This window comes from Python bivittatus, unplaced genomic scaffold (assembly GCF_059951505.1).
Source record: "Python bivittatus isolate LINGU-HERP-01145 unplaced genomic scaffold, Pbiv_v1 ctg000700_np1212, whole genome shotgun sequence".
NCBI lineage: Eukaryota > Metazoa > Chordata > Lepidosauria > Squamata > Pythonidae > Python > Python bivittatus.
In genome coordinates this window covers 95,822,388-95,843,951 of record NW_028277098.1, presented here as the reverse complement: position 1 = coordinate 95,843,951, position 21,564 = coordinate 95,822,388, and the positions used below count along the sequence as shown (strand labels likewise).

Sequence of the window (21,564 nt, the reverse complement as noted above, 5' to 3'; positions counted from 1 at the left end):
TCAGAACCACACAAAATCTAATTTCTCCATTTAGTTTTGGGATTAAGGTAATGGGGGATGCCCACCCACTATAAGACGGCTCTATCACTCCACCTTGGGTCTTAAGTTAAGCATAGTCTGCACTTCTCTGGAATTCTGTATGGACAGTGGCACATGGGACTAACGTCTCCTGTGTCTATCCTAGTTTAAATCAGGGTAGTGAACCCTGGTTCTTTAATGAATGTATTAGAAAATTTTAATAACCACATTTGTAAATCCTGCTTCTTTTTGTGCTGTAATTCTGGATTAATTTGTACCTTGTCTGAGTTTTGTATTTCTGATTCTGACTTAGAAGATATAAGTAATATAATCTCATCTGCTTTTTAACTAGTGCAAATGAAAATGCTTTATTCCCCATCTACCCACTTCTTCAATAGGTCAGCATGGTACACCTCTGGTCTGGCTTCCCCCATGGCAATCCAATAATTTACTGGTCCTGCTGTGCTTACTAAAAATAGTTTAGATGGACAGTTACTATTCTGCAACTTGCACTTTGTGCTAGGGAGTAGTAACAGCTTTTTCTCTCACTTTTCCCCTTAGTATCTCTACCTCATAACCACTTCTATTCCTGCTGGGCTTTTGCTAAATTCTCTTATGCCAACTGTGTATATATATGTAGCTTTTCCCATTGGGTCAAAGTATACTCTACTGTGTCCCTGGGGTCTTCCACCTTTTTGGTCCATTGTTCCTTACAACATCTAAGATTCCTCTAGGTCTGTGGTTTCCAAACTGTGCACTATGGTGCCCTGGGGCACCGCAGCAAACTCAGAGAGGGCATCTACTCCATAGTCTTCATATGTTCTGCCATGGATTTAAATGTGCTAAGTTTAGTACCTCCACCCTAAACTCCTGTGGAATTGCAACTCATTCCTTTCTCCTGGGCTGGGATCATCTCTTTATCTACATGAAATTTCCATGAAAATAGGGCTTTCCATCCATCTATTCTCATCTTGGTTATGGCTTGCCTACATTTTTTCAATGTAAGGTCTTTTCTCGGTATGGATCCTATCTCTATCTACCATCTCTGATTCCAATCTTTTCCTCTAGCCTTATCTGTTTCTCTTAGTTCTTTACTCTTTCAAGGCAGCTTATTATCCCCAAACAGGTCAGGATGCAAAGGAAGGATTTCATGGGAGTATTTCATCTCTTCCTCCTTCTTCTTGGGCTGATTAGCATGTGCTCTTGTGAGAACTGTAGTTTCTTCTTATGCTGGCACCATGACCTTTTTTCCAGCCACCAAACTTCCACAAATGGGTAAGTCAATGCCTTTGGACAAGTCATGTGGAAGTGGTTTCATTACATCCACTGGTGAGTGGTATGTTTGTCCTAGAGAACATATACACACTACCACCAAAGCAACCTTTCTCATGGTTCCAAATGCATTTGTAAGATATTCTACTCCTATCCTTGGTGCAGTTCTCACCAGATAGCAACAGGCTAGGGTTCTTTGACCCCCCTTCCAAATCTAATTCAGAATTTGGTGAGCTTTGAGGCCAAAGGGGGAAGCAAAAGAAAATGTCCCTTATGTGAATGGGAATCCATTCATACATATATAACCAACATCTTTCCCTTCTTTATTTCCAAGTAGAAAAGCTTGAGTCCAGTGTGCAGATGCTTTCCTCCAAAAAAATTGCTTCGCCAAGTTTTTTTTACTCATCAGATTAACAGAAGGGTGCCTGGCAGATTTTCCAGATTTAGCCATCTGATTTAAGAACAGAGGATTATTTATAATGTATTATGTAAATAGCATTAAGATCTGCAAACGGTTAATAAATAGAACCCATGGCAGATTTGCAGAATTTAACTTAATGAGCTTGCTACTGTTCTGTTTTTCAGTGGATCAAATGGGGGCAACTGAGATTGACAGCACATCAGACTTGTCAGTCTACATTAAAGCTAATTTAGTGTTTGAAATGCAGACTTTCCTGAAACAAATGGTGTTCTCTTGAAGTTCAGCTTGCAGTTTGGCAGGTCTCCTTTATTCAGCATTGTTCTGGATGCTCTGATAATGACTATGGCTAAAAATGACTTTGCACAGCTTCTCTTACAGTGGCAACATATAGCCTTCCTGCAAGAAGGAAGATCGTAGTTATATTTGCCTGGGTCATATCTAGGTTACAGTAGTACAACATACTGTCCAAAAGGTAGCCTTTGAAAACAAATTTTCACCTGATGTATAAAATGCAGCAACCCCAGGGTTGATAGAATCAGCTTGTGGAACTTATTTGGTATTTTCTGAGTTGCATCAGTTTTTGGTTAATTTCTGAATACAATTTGAGATTACAGTGGTACCTCTAGTTACGAACTTAATCCGTTCCGTGACTCTGGTTGCAACTCCAGTTGGTCGCAACTTGAGGTAAATTTTCCCATAAGGTTCAATGTAAATACGGTTAATCCGTTCTGCCCTCCGAATTTGGTCGCACCACGAGGCAAATTTCCCCATAAGGTTCAATGTAAATACGGCTAATCCGCCCTCCGAATTTGGTCGCACCACGAGGCAAATTTCCCCCATAAGGTTCAATGTAAATACATACGGTTAAACAGTTCTGAAACATATGCATTTTATTTTTAAACCACAAAAACATGAAAATAGTCGAGATGGTTGACTTCGCCATCTTGTACTCCAAGGCCAGATCAGTCACACAAATACCATGATCGTCCTTTTCTATAATGTCCTTCTTAAGTTCGATCATCACTTTTTTCTTCAAAGCCTTATTCTTGCCAAGCCTGCTCTGCATTTTCTTTGGAGCCATGCTGACAAGCACACCAAACACCTTCCAAACGCCACAAAACACACCACAAGTCTCACCGAATGTCTCCTTGCTACCGCAATCTTGCCCACGTGGCAGCAGGTAAAATGGTCGCGGATCCGGTTCATAACTCGAGGCGGAGTTCGCAAGTCGAGGTAAATTTTTGGGGCCGGAGCTGGTCGTATCTCGAAAAATTCGTAAGGAGGGGCATTCGTAACTCGAGGCACCACTGTATTTATATCTACACCATCCCCCCCCAAGATGATTGGGAGAAAACTCTTTGAAGAATTATCTTCTGAGAGTATTTCAAGGCCTTCTCAGAAAAGGCACCTTGCTTATAGTCTCCCTATCCTTGGAAAGCTTGATTATGTCCCATTCCTTCAGACTTATAACCCTGAAGATCATTCTGTGTGGCCAAGTTAATTTCATTCAATCCTGTTCTTATCATTTGTTGTGTAGCTGGTCCTATTTCTGTTAGTTTCCTGATTATTTATTGTATTTCTTTGGGTATTGTCCCTTCTTTTAATGCTGAAAACCAGTTTAGAAATCTTATTTTTGAGAGGCAGGGTGTGCATTTTAGAAATAAAAATAGATAAACATCAATTGTTGTTCTGGAATTCTAATGAAACGATTTCATTCTTGGACACAAAATTATTATTCAGTGGATTACTATAGCAAAATACTATATCCTTCCACTTGTATTCCCAGGTGAAAAGCTGACACGACATTAACATATTTTCAGTTTCAAATCTTAGTCACATTTGAAAAAAAATAGTAACTTCTTGGTTGAATAAAACATCTATTTGAGACTATGGAGACCTACTAGGTGGATCTTGGAAAGTGAGCACATCTTTAATGGGGTCTGTTCTGTTCACTTTTATGGCCAGAGAGATTCATATTGAAATCAGTGGTCCCTCAGATAATCTGACCCCATATTATTTTGCACTTTAAAGGTCAAGACACCTTAACTTGTGGTTTGAAACCAGTAGCCAATGGGTGCAGGTCTTTTAGCATAGGAATATAATGTTTCCAGGTTCATGTATTGATTAGCAACAAGATTCTGCATTTTGTACTACAGAGAGAACATGGTACTAGTGAAGTAAAATATAATGAAGTGATTGCTGCAGGTCCAACAAGCTCTAGAATAGCCACAGGTGAAACACTAGCCATAAATGTCCAAACATGCTCCTCACCATTGCTGCCATCAGGGAATCCAGAGACGATTGTTCACAGAGTGCAAACCTGGCTCTTTCAGGGTGAACAGGCCTATCCAGAGTAGGCTAAAACTCAGCTTCAGAACTCTATTGACCAACAGCACCTTCAACTTAGAAGTCTGCTTTATTCACATTCATCTAGCCCATTAACAAATGTAGACAGTGGTCCATGGAATTAAGTATCTTCTTCGACTTAAATGATATGGAGCATTAGAGCTGGGTGTCATCAGCATACTGATTGCATCTGGTGACCTCCCCCCCACCCCCACCCTGTCTCACGTAGTAGGTGGACAGCATAAGGGACAAGATGGAGCCCTACAGGATACCACAAGCCAATGTGAAACTATAGTCCTCTAGCATTTCCTCAATATAGTCCAGTAGGATTCCATGGTCAAGATCTCAACTGAAAGCTCTCAAGAATCCAAAAGAGATAGTAGCCTCACAGTTTCCACATTTATTTCCTCATGTAGGTCATCCACTAAGGTGATCAAAATGAGTTTTAGCCCCAAATCCCTACCAAAAGCCCATTTGAAATGAAACTAGATGATCCGTATTTTCCAGATGTATCTGAAATCACAAGGCTGCCATCTTCTTGATCACTTTAGACAGAAATAGTACACCTGAGATCTACTTAATTTCCTAGCCCTTCTGGTAAGGAGGAACAGACTGCACCTACAATGAAACATGAGCAACATCTCTTAGTTTTCCAGTGATTGATTGAACCAGCCAAGAGAGATAAAAGTCGAGCAAATATTCACTGCCCTTAATCATCTCTCCAAGTTAAAAAATACTGGAGTTCTTCAAATATTGTAGTTCTGCTTCAGATTTTGCATCACTTTGGTTGCTTTCCTATGGATGTCTACAGCTGGTCCATTTCCTGTTTGTTATCTCTACTCTGTCCAATGGTATACGGAGCCTGGTGACGTGAGATATCACACTTTGTATACATGTGTTGCGGTATTTATGAATAACCTTTCCTGCCACAGGCCACCACCATTTTCATGTATCTGCTTAGTGCCCAGCACTTCCCTTCCAGAATCTCTGCCTCTTTCTCCCACCTCCTGTTTTCAGTTTAATTTAAAGCTCTCCTTAAAAGGTTCACAAGGCTCATGCTAATATATTTTTCCCTTTATTGTGAGTTGCAGCCAGGGGTATCCGCAGGTTGGTGAGTGCGTGTGTGCAAAAAACTTCAAAATGGCAGGCCAACCAGGTGATCAAAGCTTTGCCTCTTAACATGTGTCATGTATGTGTTGCATGGGCTTCCATTGCCTGGTTATACCCAGAATTTCAACAACATCAAAACCTCCCTGCAGATGCTCCTGGATGTTTTCTGACCCTGCCTAAGAGTCCCCAGTGTAGGGCATGGTCTAAGAATCCCAACCTTTCTTGCTAAGATCATTATCTCAGGCAATTGTTCACTCTGGGATATGGCTTTGCCTTCTTGCTGTTGATCATCAATAGGGAGGATAAATGAAAACACTAACTGGTTCCTCCAGTTCTATCATCTTCCTATTCCAATATTGGCTTCATGGTTGCCTGATCAATAACCTAACTGCAGCTATAAGCCCCTCCTTTCATATTATAAGCTCAGCAAAGCAGCAAACTCCTCCGCCAGAAAAACCACACAATCAGCCTCACACTATCAGCCAAACAGTCTTCCTTCAGATAAGCTCCACTATTCACCACTACTCCCTCCCTCCCTCCCTCCCTCCCTCCCTCCCAACCTCGCCTTGTTCCTGTTTGTGCTCCTGTTCATCTGGTCACGAGCTCCCAATTGTCTGTCCTCTTTCTCAACTTTGTACTAGTAGTTTTGTAAATAATATTTCTGTGTTTTCAGTGTGACGTCTGCCATCTTCATTTAACCAACGCTTAGAAGTCCTGTGGTAGAGAGCACATAAAATATCCTTATTGGAGGCATTTTAAATATGTGGGTCTCCCATGTATTGCTCAGTGGCATCATTTAACTGAAATACTGTTTGTTACAACATTTCAAGGGCTTATTGGAAACACATAATTTGATTTAATTGGTCTTGTTCCCCAAACAAAGCAGGTTCACTTGGGCTAATTGATGGGGATAGTGAACAGCATTATTCTTACAGAATAGGTACATATAGAAGCATAAGCAAGTCAGATGATACAAAATTTGGAGCTTGAGAAAAGTTTAATCTTAATTGGTCATCAACTCTTTTCATCAATCAGTGAGTTGATTGGCCCGTAATTTATATGACTGCCCTTTGGGTGTCTAGCCCCAAGTGAAGGTGAAACAAAATAAAAGCAATGGGTTAGTTCAGTGTTGTCCAAACTTGGCCACTTTAAGATGAGCGGACTTCAACTCCCAGAATTCCCCAGCCAGCATAGCTATGCTGGCTGGGGAATTCTGGGAGTTGAAGTCCACTCATCTTAAAGTGGCCAAGTTTGGACAACAGTGGTCCAAATCTATTTGGGAAATATTCCAAATTGTTAACGGGACGATTCCAAATCCTCAGATTGATTCAGATGTATCTGAATCAAAGGTTGTTTTCATTTAGAGACTCTACTGAATCAGTTTGGGATCCAGATCCAAGACAGTGTTGTGCAAACTTGGCCACTTTAAGATGAGTGGAATTCTGGGAGTTGAAGTCCGCTCATCTTAAAGTGGCCAAGTTTGGACAACACTGGGTTAGTTCATAGGTTGTTATAGGGTTGCAGAAGTTTTCTTGATCAGTTCCCCAGATAGTTCTCAGTTGTCTCTTTAATATGTTCCACCTGGGAAATGCCTTTCCATTCCAGCTTGTTGATAAAAAACTTGTGCTGCATTCATGCCAGCCCTCTGACTCCTAGTTCCCTCTGCTTGTCCCCAACCTGGTCATCAGATTTCAGAACCCAATGGTTGATGCAGATGGATGTTTGTTTTAAGAATACTGTCTCTAGTATATGATAAACCTGCAATATCTAGGGCACATCTTCATTAGGAGAAGATTACCATTTTCCTCACATCTCTTTGCTCTTTTCAAATGGCACCAGTCTGGGGATTTGAAAGGGTGATGAAGGCAATTGATGAGTCGAAGTGCTGGTCTGCTTCCCGGAGGAGAAGGTAGCAATGCCTCTAGAACCCGACATACAGAGCGCTGGAGAAGAGTTACAGAGGCCCTGACCAGACTGGGGAGGGAATGTAGCACTGTGGTATGAGGTCGTTAGGCCCAGTCCAAGGACAACAGGGAAACAATCCAGCAAGGTCAGTTCTTTATTGCTTACACCATACAGACAGAATCTTGTCAGACTAAATCTGTACTACGCTAACCTAATAGATATACTCTGGGAGAATCTAGGGAGTGGCTTTCTTAAGTCTCTTCTTCTTCCCACACTCCTGCTCTGGACTATGTTGCTTCTTGCCTCCCTCTTTTCCCTCCTAGAATGTGCTCCCTTCTTCCTGAGAACCTGGGTCTCTACTGCATTCCATCACACCACCTCCCCCTTTGGAGATACATTCCATCATAGAGATCCAGCTCTTGCCTGGATCTGGGGAACTTATCCTGGGCTCTGGACACCAGTTAGTTCCTGATGCCAGAGTTTCATGCAGTCTGAGGCTGGTGATCTTGATTTTGCCAGCCTTCCTACCTGTCTAATGGAAGCTTAAGCTTACTACCAGCAGCAGAAGCTTAAGGAAGGTACTGGTTGTCTCCTTTAAGGCCCACTATGGCTCTGGACCTCATTTTCTGATGGACTGCCTTCTCCTGTGTTCATCTTCCTGTTCAACAAATCAGCTCCCTCCATGTCCCATCCCTACAGGATTGTTACATGATGGGCCCTCAGAAGCGGGCATTTTCAGTAGCCACCCCAACTCTTTGGAACTCTCTCCCAGCAGAGATTTCTTCAGCGCTGTCCCTCTTAGGATTTAGGAAAATTGTGATAATCTACTAGTTCCATGTCACACAGGAGGAGGTAGTATTGTAGCTGAAATTGGAATTCACAGGCACATGGTGTTTGTATTTCTGAGGGAGTTTATTTTCTTGATCTTTTTATTTTTATATGGATTTGGGTTTGAGGAGGCCATTATTTTATATATCAACCCTGTTGGCTGTCTAGAGCCTATGTTGAATGGGCAACATAGAAGCAAAGGATAGATAGATAGATAGATAGATAGATAGATAGATAGATAGATAGATAGATAGATATTGATAGACGATAGATAGATAATAGATAAATATAGAGATAGATAGACAGACATCTGTGGTTATTGTCATTCCATTCAGCTCCATTTCTATCTACACCAACATCTCTTTTCCAGCCTTGGCATGTATGCAGTTGAATGTAGATGGCTGTTTTTACTATTCATAGCAGCTGTTCAATGCTTTCCAGGAACAAAATGTTTATGATCTTGCTTCAGCCACTTCAGAAAACCTCTACTTATTCTTTACATTCACATATGGCTGCCTATCTTTCAACACTTAATGCTCAATGTTATCCTAAATTGTTGACTATTGCTGGAAAGCAACAGACTCCAAATGGATTCCAAATATGAATCAGAAGAAAAAAGAAACACTCACCTTACACTGAGCGTTTTAATATCTTTCCATTCATATCAGCAATAAAATAAAGTCTTGCATGCTATAAATCTATCATGAAGCCACCTCTCTTGGATAAAGGGACATTTTGGATTATTTTCTAAAATTTCATCTTTTGCCGTTTGAATGGATGTGTTTCAAGGAATAATAGTTCTTATTATTAGATATCCAAAGGAAGATATGTTATTTCTTGAGAAAGACATGTTTAGCAACTTTAGCCATATGATTCTCAAATCACAATTCCATATTAGGCTTCAAAGATTTTAATGAATGGAGATAATATGGCATTTTCTTGATTGCCAAATTACAACATTCCAGATGCTTCATTCATCACATGAGTGAGATGGTGGAACCAACATGCACCTTAAGTTAATCAAAAGAGGCCTTTCTCCAAACACAACTTCAGTAAGAACCTAACTAGGAAACTATATGAGACAGTATGACCTTCTCTGGGGTGATTGCTCCCCAAGTTATGAAGAACTCTTCTTTGAAACTTTCAGCTCAATCCCCACTGTTACTTTCTAAAATTTGTTTTGGTGTCTTTGAGTTGAGTGTTGACTCCTGGTAACTGCCTGGATTAGTCCCTGCAGTTTTCTTGGCACGATTTTTGGAAGTGATTTGCCCTGACCTTCATTTTTCCTGGTTTTGAAAAATCTTATTGCTCCAATGTGATATTTTCATGCCATTAACTTCAATGAACGATCATATTGTAAGTTGGTATGTGTGTTTTTTTAGCCATAACTGAATAGTGGATATGTGTAATAAAGTAACTCATAAAAAAGATAAATATACATTAAAACATATAAAATACTATAATCCCAATAGCACATCTCCTAGCAGTAAAATTAAAATAATAATCTCATTAAAAATATATCTGGTTGCAAACAACTTCAAGTACCAAGACCCACTTCTGAGTAAGCAACTACAGCATTGTAAGTACAGTAATAGAGCATCAGATGGGTATAATTACTTTTATTATTTTCTGTATTGCATGCACTCCACATGACAGGGATTGACTCTGTGGCCAACACTAAAAATGTAAATTAAAAACCTAGTAAAGCACTCTGAATTGCAAAACTATTTGCCTAGATTAAAATCATCCTTCATACCAGAACAGCAGAGTTTCTTATAGTTTAGCCACTATCTATCAAATAATATGAGACTCATAAAATAACTGTGTGGAGCTAAGCTAACGGTGAGATGGAAAGGTGAAGGTGACAGCAATATGTGAAGTACTTTCTAACTTTAAATTCATTTTAAAGATTGGTTCATTTTATCTTCATATTTCCACCAAAATATAGGACTTTAGGTGACCAGATATATCTTGAACTGAGACCCATCCTCAGAATACTGGTACCTTTGGAAACAGGATACAGTTCCTATATTTTAATAAAGAAGTATTCAGACTCAGTTTTATCTGTAGCATTTCAAGGTAGTATTGGGAAAGATTCCTTTTATATTATTATTATTATTATTATTATTATTAGTAGTAGTAGTAGTAGTAGTAGTAGTAGTAGTAGTAGTATAGTTCCCTTGCTTTAATATAGAGAAATAAAGAAAAAAGAAATTACAAAGAAACAGAAAAAAGAAAAGATGAATTTTTTAAAAAATCCCCTCTCACCCTTATGGGTGATCTGTGTCTTCCTCAATCTCGGGTCCTCCACCAGAGGCCTGGGAGTTTGAGGGTTCTGTGTGATATCTGAGCTGTTCCTAGCCCTGCACTCTTCTGGACAGAAAGCTCGGAGATTGTTCCTGGGATCTGTTGGCGCCCCTCTCCCAGCTTAAAAGTCACAGCCCCAAGTGCTCCGACCACCACTGGGACCACGTTGGCCTTGACTTTCTACATCCTCTCTAGTTCTTCCTTTGGGCCCTGGTACTTCTCCAGTTCCAGCTTCTCCAAGCTGGAATGAATATATATAAAGTATGTATGTGTGAAGTATGTGTGTGTGTGTGTGTGTGTGTGTGTATGGCATGCAATTTTGATCACAAGGAGTAATATTGATCAATCTTATCAGTACCTCCATTACATCTCTAGAGAACCAGTTCAGACACATATCGGCAATCCTAGCACTCCCTTTCCATCATGAAACAGTTATTTTATTTTATTTTATTGCTATGCCTCAGTGCTTGGTAGAGCTTTAGTTCTAGAGCTGGAAACGATTCCTGTCCCAGCGGAAGACTTAGAGAGCTTGTGGCAGCCATAAATACAACTCAGAATTAGATGGACAATATAGATGATCAATATAAGGTACTCCCCTAGATCCTATTCTGTGCTCCAGGGCTATATCTAAACATCACCTGTTTTATCTATCGATTTTCTTTTGTGCCTTCGAGTCAGTGTTAACTCGTGGTGACTGCTTGGACAGGTTCCCTGAAGTTTTCTTAGCAAGGTTTTTGGAAGTGGTTTGCCCTTGCCTCCTTCCCAGGGCTGAGAGAGAGTGACTGGCCCAAGGTCACCTGGCTGGCTTTGTGCCTAAGGCAGGACTAGAACTCAAGGTCTTCTGGTTTCTAGCCTGGTGCCTTCACGACTACACCAAACAGGCTCTCTTTTACCTATTTACAATATCCTATAAAAAAATAGACGCTGGCAGGCTAGGGAATAAGTTATGTGGTTTATTGGAGATGGAACACAAGACACAATGATTTGTTATTTCCTTCAACTCAGTGATTCAATGCACATGTTAATCTAAGGAACTAGAAAATTTTAGCAGTTACAGTCACCCCATTTTCTTTTCTGCAGGAGTCAGTCCAAGCCACCGCATTTTAGAAACTGGAGCATGCCCAGAGGAGAGCAGGCAATGCCTGGAAGAAAAAAAAAGCGAATGAGGCACAGTTAGAGGCATAAGGCATATTTAGCCTGAAGGAGAGACGACTGCGGAAATGCACAATAGCTGTCTTTGAGTATCTGAGGGACAATTGTCCAGATTTTTTTGGGAAGACAGGACAAGAAATAATCAGTTTAAATTACAAAGAAGTAATCTCAGTGATTTCAGTGGCACATCAGAAAGAATTTCATAATGGGAAGAGCTATTCAGCAATGGAACACACTGCTTTGGGAGACAAAAAAATGAATTTCACTTGAGGTATTTAAACTTAGGATGGAGGGCCACCTGTCAAGGATGCTATACTGTAGTGGATTCCTGAGCAGGAAACTGGATTAGTTAATCTCCAAGATCCTTTCTGACCCTTACATTCTACGATTGTATGCTTTCTCTTTTGTATGTTACTGCAACCACATAATCTAGCAGGCTTCTAAACCCACATCACTGGATCATGTTTTTCTCTGATGACACCTTTACCTGTTCTTCAGCATCTACCCAAATGCTGAAGAATGTCATTGTCCCAATAACAGAATTGCCTTCCATTTTTTAGCATTTTGCTCCCACCCCCATTGGGTTCAATTGGGGTTTTTATTTCCACCACTTTAGTTTAAGAGGTTATCGATATACTATGACTGATCTTGCAACACTTCAGCAGTTTACGGAGAGCCAAGGCACTGGGAAGTGACAGATAATAGGAAACAGACCATATTTATTGTTTTGTTTGAGATAAATGCCCTGACTTGTATTCAATCTATGCCTTTTGATGCTGTCAGCAGAAGGAATGTTTGAAAATCATGAATCACGCTTTCTCATTTCAGGTGCCTTTTGTATTCCATTGTACATACCCTATGTCCTCACTGGAAGATGGGCCTTTGGAAAAAGCTTTTGCAAACTCTGGCTGGTGATGGATTATCTGCTGTGCACAACTTCAGTCTTCAATATCGTTCTGATTAGTTATGACCGATTCCTGTCTGTAACCAGAGCGGTGAGTTCTCTTCTAGCATGTCAAAAAGCTGACAAATGACTTTGATCTGATGCTATATATCTAGTTGTCCTCCTCTTCCTCCTCCTCCTCCTCCTCCTCCTCCTCCTCCTCCTCCATTGCATCTTGTTCCAAAGCCATATATCACTTGCTTCTCTTAAATCCACTATGAAATGTTGATCGTTTTAAACTTTTTTTGTTAAGGAGACCAGACCCAAAAGTGGATGGGGACTACAGTACTTTCCCTTTCTCTCAAGAACCAGGCTGCAAGAAAAGGACAGATCAGTCAAATTTCTTGCAGACGGGCATTGAAATTGGGGGGAGGGGGAAACCACATATGGCCTGAAGGTTTCAAGCTGTCTAGAACTAGAACTAGAACTAGAACTAGAAAGATTTGAGCTATCTAGAACTAGAAAGATTTGTATATTCCTACCATCCAACAATTCAACCTGCTTTGGGGCCAGGAGAAGAGGTGGTGGAGGGAGAGGGGGTCAGAGAAGAGATCTGAAAAAGATGAAAGAGGAAGAGATTGATGTAGTTCCAAGCCACAGTCTGAATATGAACAGGTAATCCAGACCGTAGAGGAGGATCAGAGCCAGAGCAAGGGAAAGTGCTCTGGAAAGGGAGCAGTTAAGCTAACTTGCTAAGATAGAGATCTAGACGCATTTAAGATCTTTCTGAGTCAAGAAGAACTGATCAGTATTCTTGGAGAAGGAATAGGAAAGACATTTGTTCAGCCAATTTCAGCTAAAATTCATTCAGCCAATCTGTGCATGAACCTGAACATAGTTCCAAGCAGAAATCTGATTTCTCCACTCCACCCCGCAAATTTTCTGATGCAGAAAACAATTGCATACAAAACAGGTCTATTGGGAACATGCAAATACGAATACATGCCTTAGAGGAACACGCATCTAAAAAGGTATTGTGTTCAGGAAAATAATCAGTTGCTAATATGCATACATATTACTGGTCTTTGACTGTAACAATAAATGTGATTTCATTTGAATATGCATACTGTAAAGTAAGTATTCCAAGACTGTATATATTGAGAAAAGTGGACTAATTCTCATATAGATGTAGAACCGTTGCAGCAATGGAACACAATACATTTAATGTAAGGGAAATAAGAAACTGAGTGAAAGCAAAGCGGACACATAAGGGCACCCTTACTGGGTAGGTGGCCATTTATCCTTCTACCTGCAGCTTTAAATGATTCGTCACTAATGGTAACAGTGAGAGCCAGTTTGGTCTAGTGGTTAAGACACCAGGCTAGAAGCCAGGAGAAGGTGAGTTCTAGTCCCACCTGAGGCACAAAGCCAACTGGGTGACCTTGGGCCAGTCCCTCTCTCTCAGCCCTGGGAAGAAGGAGGCAAGGGCAAACCAAGTCTGAAAATGTTGCCAAGAACATCGCAGGACTTGTGTAGGCAATCGCCAGGAGTCAATGCTGTTTCAAAGGCAAAATAAAATAAAATAAAATAAAATAAAATAAAATAAAATAAAATAAAATAAAATAAAATAAAATAAAAAAAGAAAGGTACCAGTATTAGAGCTGGCTCCAGGCATTTAGCTGCCTGAGGCAGATCTGCCAAGGAACCTCATTCCCACAAAGTCAGAGGTGCAGAGTTCCCAAGGGTACTCAAAGAAAATCCCGACTGCACATTTCCCTGGCAATAAAAATAAAAAAAATAATTTTTAAAACCTCAGTGGAGGTTTTCAAAACACGTGAAGTTGCCTGGCTGAGATAAGAAGGAAAATAGAGGAGGGGCAGTGATTATTTTGAAAGAAAAAAAATAGATGATCAGAGCTATGGTAGAGTTTGACACTGAAGGAATTAAAATAGCAATCTTATATTTAGGATGCGTTACTACGCACTTCTTCTCAATGCAGTCATTTCCTAGCAGATAGATAGAATGATGTGATATTATAGTTTCTAAAAACTGCAACTGCTTTTTTTTTACTGAAAGATCTAGAATTGGCTCTGCCCGACTTGCAGTGTATTATTTATTTATTATATTTGCATCCTGTTGTTTTTCTAAGCAGCTGAAGTTGCATCTGTAATTTAGACTTATAAGGGACTCTGAAGTCCTGCTGGGAGCAGGATTAACACAGTATAAGGGGAAGCACCAGCCCTTGACATCCCATCGGCTTTATGTGCCTTCTCACAAATTATCTAAGCCAGTGTTTCTCAACCTTGGGTACCTGAAGACATGTGGACTTCAACTCCCAGAATTCCCCAGCCAGCCATGCTGGCTGGAGAATTCTGGGAGTTGAAGTCCACACGTCTTAAAGTACCCAAGGTTGAGTAACACTGATCTAAGCATACACTCAATAGCATTAGTCAGTCATCACTTCTGAAAAGAGTACATCTCCCAGGAAGGTGATAGTAGTTGGCTTGTAGTAAATCCAGTGAATAGTCTTGTGGAACCTTAAAAATTAATGTGTTTATTTTGGAGGAATGCAGTCTACTTCCTCATTAGTTTCTCATATTATCCTGGTGATACATACAGAGCTTTTCTTTGAGGTTAATTGCACAGTGAGTTTTATAAAGTGGAGGGTGTAAAATTATGGCACAATGTAGTCATTATTCTTTAAGTCAAACAAGGGTCTTTACTGTGGTTGAAGAAGGTATTTGTTGATGCACGCAGAAATTCATTCGTCTTAAGTCAGATCACAGGGATGGACATTAAGACAGCAGATCTTTGACTGCTGGGAGAAAATGTGCCTTACATTTTCTCCTCAAAAACTAGAGGCACTAAAATCCCCCAGCCCAGGGACACTTTGCAAATAGCACAAATCTGGGGAATTGTCTGGGGTCCTCTGCCTGGAAAGGTGTGCAAATGTACAGATGATGGTCTCTTTCTTGACAAAGGCAGCTAAGGGGTGTGTTTCATCAAATCCTGTGGAATGTTGCATTATGTTCTTGAAAGCTGGATACTAAATTTTAGGAGTCCCAAGAAAATGATTTGGGGCCACAGACTGTGACCTGTCCACCTCTGATATAAATGCATGGTCACAAATACTGAAGCACCATGCAGTAGGAGATTAATTAATTTGTTTACTTACATAGTTTCAGCCTGATGCAATCAGTCGACTCTGGGCGAGTTGCAGCCGATTAATTTGTAATAAAATATAAACTCTGAACCTGCTGAAAACATTTTCGGAGGGTGAATATGTACTGTGGGATTGGGGTAGATATTTTTTCATTCCATTCAAATAAGAAGGGTAGGTTTTTTCTGAGCCAGTGAAGACCGCAGAGAGAATAGAGATTTTTAATGCCAGGAGCAGGAGTCCTGTTAAGAAAAACAGTACTTTTCAAGCCCAATTTATCTCTGCTGAAATGATGGAAGGTTGAAATGCTGTTATAAAGTCATCTTTATCCAAGACATTCACAAATGGCTTTAAAAAAAATAAAAAGCACAGCATTTCAATTACAGGGACCAATATCCAGCAGCTCTGTTTAAGGTGACCTTTGTGGGAAAGATGGGCCCAAAGATCTCTGTTTAGTCTGCTTTGATATATTTATAAAGCATTTCGCTGCCCCAGAACAAATCACATTTGCTAGGAATTAGATGCCAAATGGGCAGAATCCAAAGAGATGATTGAGGCAACATCTTGCAAGATCACCTGTGATACTTTTGAGCCTGTAGCTCTGAGGAAATAGAAAGGATTGCCTAAAGTTTGAATTTAGCCACCTAGAGTTTGGAGTTTGCTCCTTCTGGCTCATTCAAGCAGCCAGGGAAAGAAAAGTGGCTGGATTTGAAAGGCAGTAAATGCCTCTTTGAGGGAGAGGGTGGTTCTTTCTGCCTTGAAAGAGGTGGAGGTTTGCCCCCTCCTAAAGAATCCCACCCTTAATCTAGCTGTGTTGATAACTTCTGCCCAATCACCAACTTCTGTTTTGTGGGGGAAGTTTTAGAGATTGTGGTATGGTGTTGGCTGCAGAGGTGCCTGGATGAAGCACATTATCTGGATGACTCCTTATTGTTAGGATTTGTGGGACGTTGGACATGAGAAACAAAGTGCATTGGTTGTTCTTGTAGGTGACCTTTGGTGGGACTTGGATGGAGTGAGTGCAGCTTTCATGGACATTTTCGATCTTCCATTATTGCTAGATATTATTGATCAAGGTATCTTTCTGGGCTACCTGGGGAGGGTGGGTGGAGGGTTGAGAGATGATAGCTCTGTTTTACAGTGTTTCCACTTCTTCCTAAGTGAGTAGTTCCAGTGGATGTTAGTGGGGGAGGATTATTCAAGCTTGTGGCTGCTCCAGTCTGGGATGGCACATCATAACTCAGGTGCTCACTGCCATATTATTTAACATATATATATAAAGGCCATTTGGAGGGGAAATCCATCCCTTTGATGTGGAGTATCATCAATAAGCAAATGATACCCAACCATTTAGCTCCTGCCAGGCTTCAGCAGGAGATGTTGTGGATGTTCAAATCGTATTTCAAGGTGGTAAGGAGCAGAATGGGACAAGAAAACTGAAAGTGAATCCCAGCAAGTCAAATGGCTGTTCCAGAAACTGATGGTTCTCTTGTGGTCCCTATGTTAACCCTGGATGGGGTTGCCTTTACAAGAGTCACTCATGTCCTTATTACTTTGAAGCTGGACTACTACAATCAGTTGGTATTGATTGGTATTGAAGACTATTAGAAAGTTCAACTGGTGGGACTTCCAGGGGAGGTATGATGAATTGAAGATAGTTCTGCAAAAGTAGAGCGAACAACCACAACAAGGACCAAGAAATCCGTGAGTAGATCAGTCCCTTGGAACCTCTCCAGATAAGGAGAGGATGGGAGATCACCCACATGTGCTCCGGACAGCTGCTCCTCACCAAGAAACCACAGGTCATTGGTTTTCCATGGGTTTGAGCACCAGAAGACAATGGGATTAACCTTTTTTTTTTTTGCAGCCGTGGCAGAGACTTTTAAAGGACACTAAGTTTGCAAAACTCACTTTCTAATAACTTTCAGAAACTGTTCATTAACTACTTTTAAGCTAATAGAGACCTTCAGAACAACAAGTTGAAAACACCAGGTGAGTCTACCTTCCATCCTGAACTAAAGAAAATTTTAATCATAAGCTTAACAATTTAAAGAATCTGAAATAAATAGCAAAAAGCTAAATAAGATTTTGATCTTAGACAGTTATAAACAGACTAAGGGTTCAGATAAAATTGGAATATTGAAACTTCTACAGTAAGATTTTGGAATTCATTATAAACAAACAGCTTCTTGTGGGAAATAGAAGCTGTTTTTTGCTGTCTTGTAAAAAGCTGGTTTTTACAAGACATAACAAAGATAAGCAATTTCATGATTTTAAAAACTAGACACTAGAGCGGACTAAAGTTTTTAGGTAGAGGAAAGATTTACAAACCTGTAAAATATTGCATAATATTATAACAATAAAAATACCAAAGGAGACTTTTGAAGAATGGAATCAGAAAATAGTAGCCACAGTATCAACAATGTCAGTAACAATGTCCGCTTCTATGGATAGACTATGTCCAAAAGATGTTATTGAAGAAATGACAGATGTAGATCAAATTTTGCCTGACAAGATAGAGATATCGAAAGTGGATTTATAACTGACAGGCCAAGAGAATGACTTAGAAAAGGATGTTTCACTGGATCTACAAAAGAAACTGGCTGAGGTTTTAAAATTTAAAAGGGAAATACAAATGACAAACCAAGAGAGTGACCTGGATAATTTTGTTCCTATTGGATTTACAAAACAGGTTTTTTAAAGCCTTGAAGAACTCTTATTTGAATGAACTAAAGATTAAGACTGTTAGAAGTAAAAGGAAGGAATATAAGGTTGGTTTATTTGATCAAGGTTAAAACAAGATATGTTGTTATTTCTGGCAACCTTTTATGGACTTTCCGCTGACACCAGGACTGGAAAGATGATGCTTTATGGATTTGTTTATAGAGATGGGATATGGGATGAAGAGATAAATGGTGGTAACCTTAAAAGGGGTGAAGAGTCACTAAATCTGTTTATACTTGTGACGAAGGTTGAAGTTACTTCTTCATATATTTCTTTTCTCTTTCTTTATTACATTTTTACCGTTCTCTTCCTTCTTCCTTCTTTCTTGCACTTTTTACTCCTTCCGTCTATTTTCTTTTCTTTCTTTTAGTTTAGTTTGTATTAGATTTTACTACTGTAATCCAAATTCTTAATAAAAATTATATACAGAAAGTTCAACTGGTGAAAAATGTAGCAGCCTGTATACTGTGAGTGACTACAGCAGTCCTATACTTAAAGTGCTGCATTGGTTTCCAGTTGGTTTCTGGATAAAGTTCAATGTGCTGGTTATTAGCTATAAAGTACTATATCCAGTTTATCTAAAAGACTATTTACTTCAGAGAAATCCACTCACCCTGTTTGATCCAGCCATGAAGGGGGGCTCTGGGTTCCCTGCTGGGGTGGGGTGGATCCCTCCCATTTGGAGGTCCTGGGGTGGAATCATCTTGGTGGTGGGGTGAATCCGGAAACAGGTTTTTCAGTAACTCCCCCTCCCCATTTTCATGGAATATACTGGTCTTTGACATCTATAGGGCCTCCAAAGTCTTTTTGTTTGACTGAGCAATAAAAACCTGGCCCTTCAAGAGAGAAGTTGGCGATTGAAAATTGTGATGTGGGTTTGTTTATAGTCTTCATATGTGTTTTTGTCATCTCTGGTTTTTATTGTTACATTTCTGTTGTGATGGTGGAGAAGACCATGATAATGATTTTATCCGTTTTTTACTTTGATGCTAGATGTCCAAAGTCTCTGGAGCTGTATAGGATACAAATGTTAGTAAATAACTAATTAAATAAATGAACTAATTGACCCAGTTACCGATAGGCAGATGGTAATAAATGAGCATGTTGACAATTTGGGAGAAGCTAAAACCCTTTTTAGACCTATGATATAATTAGCATTGCTATTATGCAAAAGCATCATATAGACAGTTTCTTTTGAATACACACATTTTTCTGGTTCAGACCATGTGTTCCAAAATTCTGGGAGTGTTGTGATTATGCTGCTAATGTATTGCATCAAGAGCACAGTTTTTATCACGTTTGCTTTGCTCAGACTGTACCCAGAGATACAAATCTCTGAGGGTCCTGCCTTTATAGCCCTGCTCTGTCCTGCAGGGTAAAAAGTGACAATTATCAGAAGAGAAGCATCATTTTTGCTTTAAGGGGAAGTAGTCCAGTGTTCTGTTCCCAAAGCAACCGATACAAGTGAGAAGAAAAGACATTTGTACCTGTAGAGAGGAAGCATCACTCGGTGATAGTGCAATTGCATTTTTTTAAAGAAAAGGGGAAAAAAGACACACTGGAGAAAGGGGAAGTGTTTTAGCAGCCAGGTTGTAAGAATGAGCCTGTAGCTGCAGGGCTGAGACTGTAGGGTGAAATGTTAAAAGTCTCAAACCACTTCTCTAGAAGTTCCCAGGGTCTATATACTCTGGTACCATGTTCTTGACTTATTATAGCTGCTTAGAAATTACTGCTGTCACCACCTAATTTTTATAGAACACTCTATCTGGCATCCTTCCCCGAACCCCAGCATGGAAACAGATACAGCTCCCACATCCTATGTGCCTTACTGACAATTAATAGGGGAGAAAAAATGAAATGAATTCTATAGTGCCATCTGCTGGCCATCTGCATTGAAGCCTGTGAAATTAGCCTCCCTCACTCCCCCTCCCCAGGGGAGACAGATCAATTTCACAAGGCATAAACAGAATCAACTTCTATTTAAAAAAAAGGAAAAGCTAAAAGCTAAAAATTCAGTTTTAATTTTAGTCACTTGCAAAAGATTCAGCGGTGGAAGAGATAAAAATGCAGAGCTCTTAAGTATGAGCTAAGGGGAGGTCTTAAATACCATTCAATTCCAGCCTGTCATCCAGCAACTTCTGCTTGATTTTTAAAAAGACAAACTTTTTTTTTTCTCTAGTAGAAATGAAGGAGTTGGGATCTATTGGTTGCCTACTTGCCCAAACCCATGTGATTTTGCTTGAAATGGAGAGGATGTGTATTCTCTACCTGGAAAGCAGCTGCCAAATTGTGAATGTCGGGTGGTATCCTGGTTGTTAAAGAATAACACCTCATACATTAAACATCATACATCAAAAGACTTTCTAACACTTCATACATCAAAAGACTCTCTAACAGAATGAAATGAAAAAGGGCAGTGTGTAATAAAAGATAAACAGTGGAAACGGAGGAAACAAAATGGGTCCATATTGATTTGCCCATTGGCAAGCAGCACAAAATGTCTGGTAGCTGCAAGGATAACAAGCAGAAATTGCAGAGTGTTGCCTATTTATGTATGTATGTATGTATGTATGTATGTATTTATTTATTATCACATTTATATAGCTGCCCAACTCACAGAATGTGACTCTGGGCAGTGTACAATAAAAACACATCATAAAAACTAACAATTAAAAAAGCATTCTACAACCAAAAACACCAGTCAAAGTTACCAGTGACAGAGTAGCAGAGTTATCATGATAGGCAATACAGCCATCTCACTAATTCACCACTACCTTGAGATCCCCAAGCCTGATGACATAACCATGTTTTAAGGGACTTCTGGAAGGATGTCAGGGGCAAGGCCAGTCTCACCTTGGGCAGAATGATGTTCCACAGGGACAATTTGAAGATTGTGAACAGTAAAAATTGCAGCGGGGTGGAAAAGGGAGATTGCTTTCCATGGAATCATGGTGATCTGAGATGCCATGGATTAGTGAGTCTGTGAGTGCCATTGACCAGATTCCAGCAGCTAATAGGAGTGTGACAGAAGACACATGTGCAGGCCTGAAAGGAAGGCAGAAGCCTGGGCCAGCCACCCTCAGATCCCAGAGAGGAGAAAAAGGAGTGTGCACAGTTGAAAAGAAACTGCTGAATAAGTAAAAGGCGAGAGAAACATGGATGAGAGCTGCTCCAGTTTGAAGGAAGCATGGAGGGAAGTTACTAGTTCACATTGGGAGGAAGAAGAGTGAATGAAAATTGGAATGGATGCTGAGGAAAGATGTACAGTAGATAAATTGAAGGAGAAGTGAAACACAAAAAGGTTGAGGGACAGTAGGTCAACTGTCTTTGTCTCAGAATACTGCTAGATCAACATTTTGAACAAGTGTAAGTATAATTTTTTTAGTGGTGGTCTCAAGTGGGGTTTCATCAGGATTACAGGTCCCAATACCACCCAAA

General features: G+C 40.0%; 1 protein-coding gene across 1 annotated transcript in view; it reads left to right on the top strand.

Moving 5' to 3' along the window:
* The window catches only part of HRH3 (histamine receptor H3), a 28,879-nt gene that overhangs the window by 6,131 nt on the left and 1,184 nt on the right, over positions 1 to 21,564 (top strand). The window contains exon 2 of the mRNA XM_025170643.1: positions 12,188 to 12,354. Within this exon, the coding sequence (XP_025026411.1) occupies positions 12,188 to 12,354 (167 nt within the window). The remainder of the gene's footprint in view (positions 1 to 12,187; positions 12,355 to 21,564) is intronic.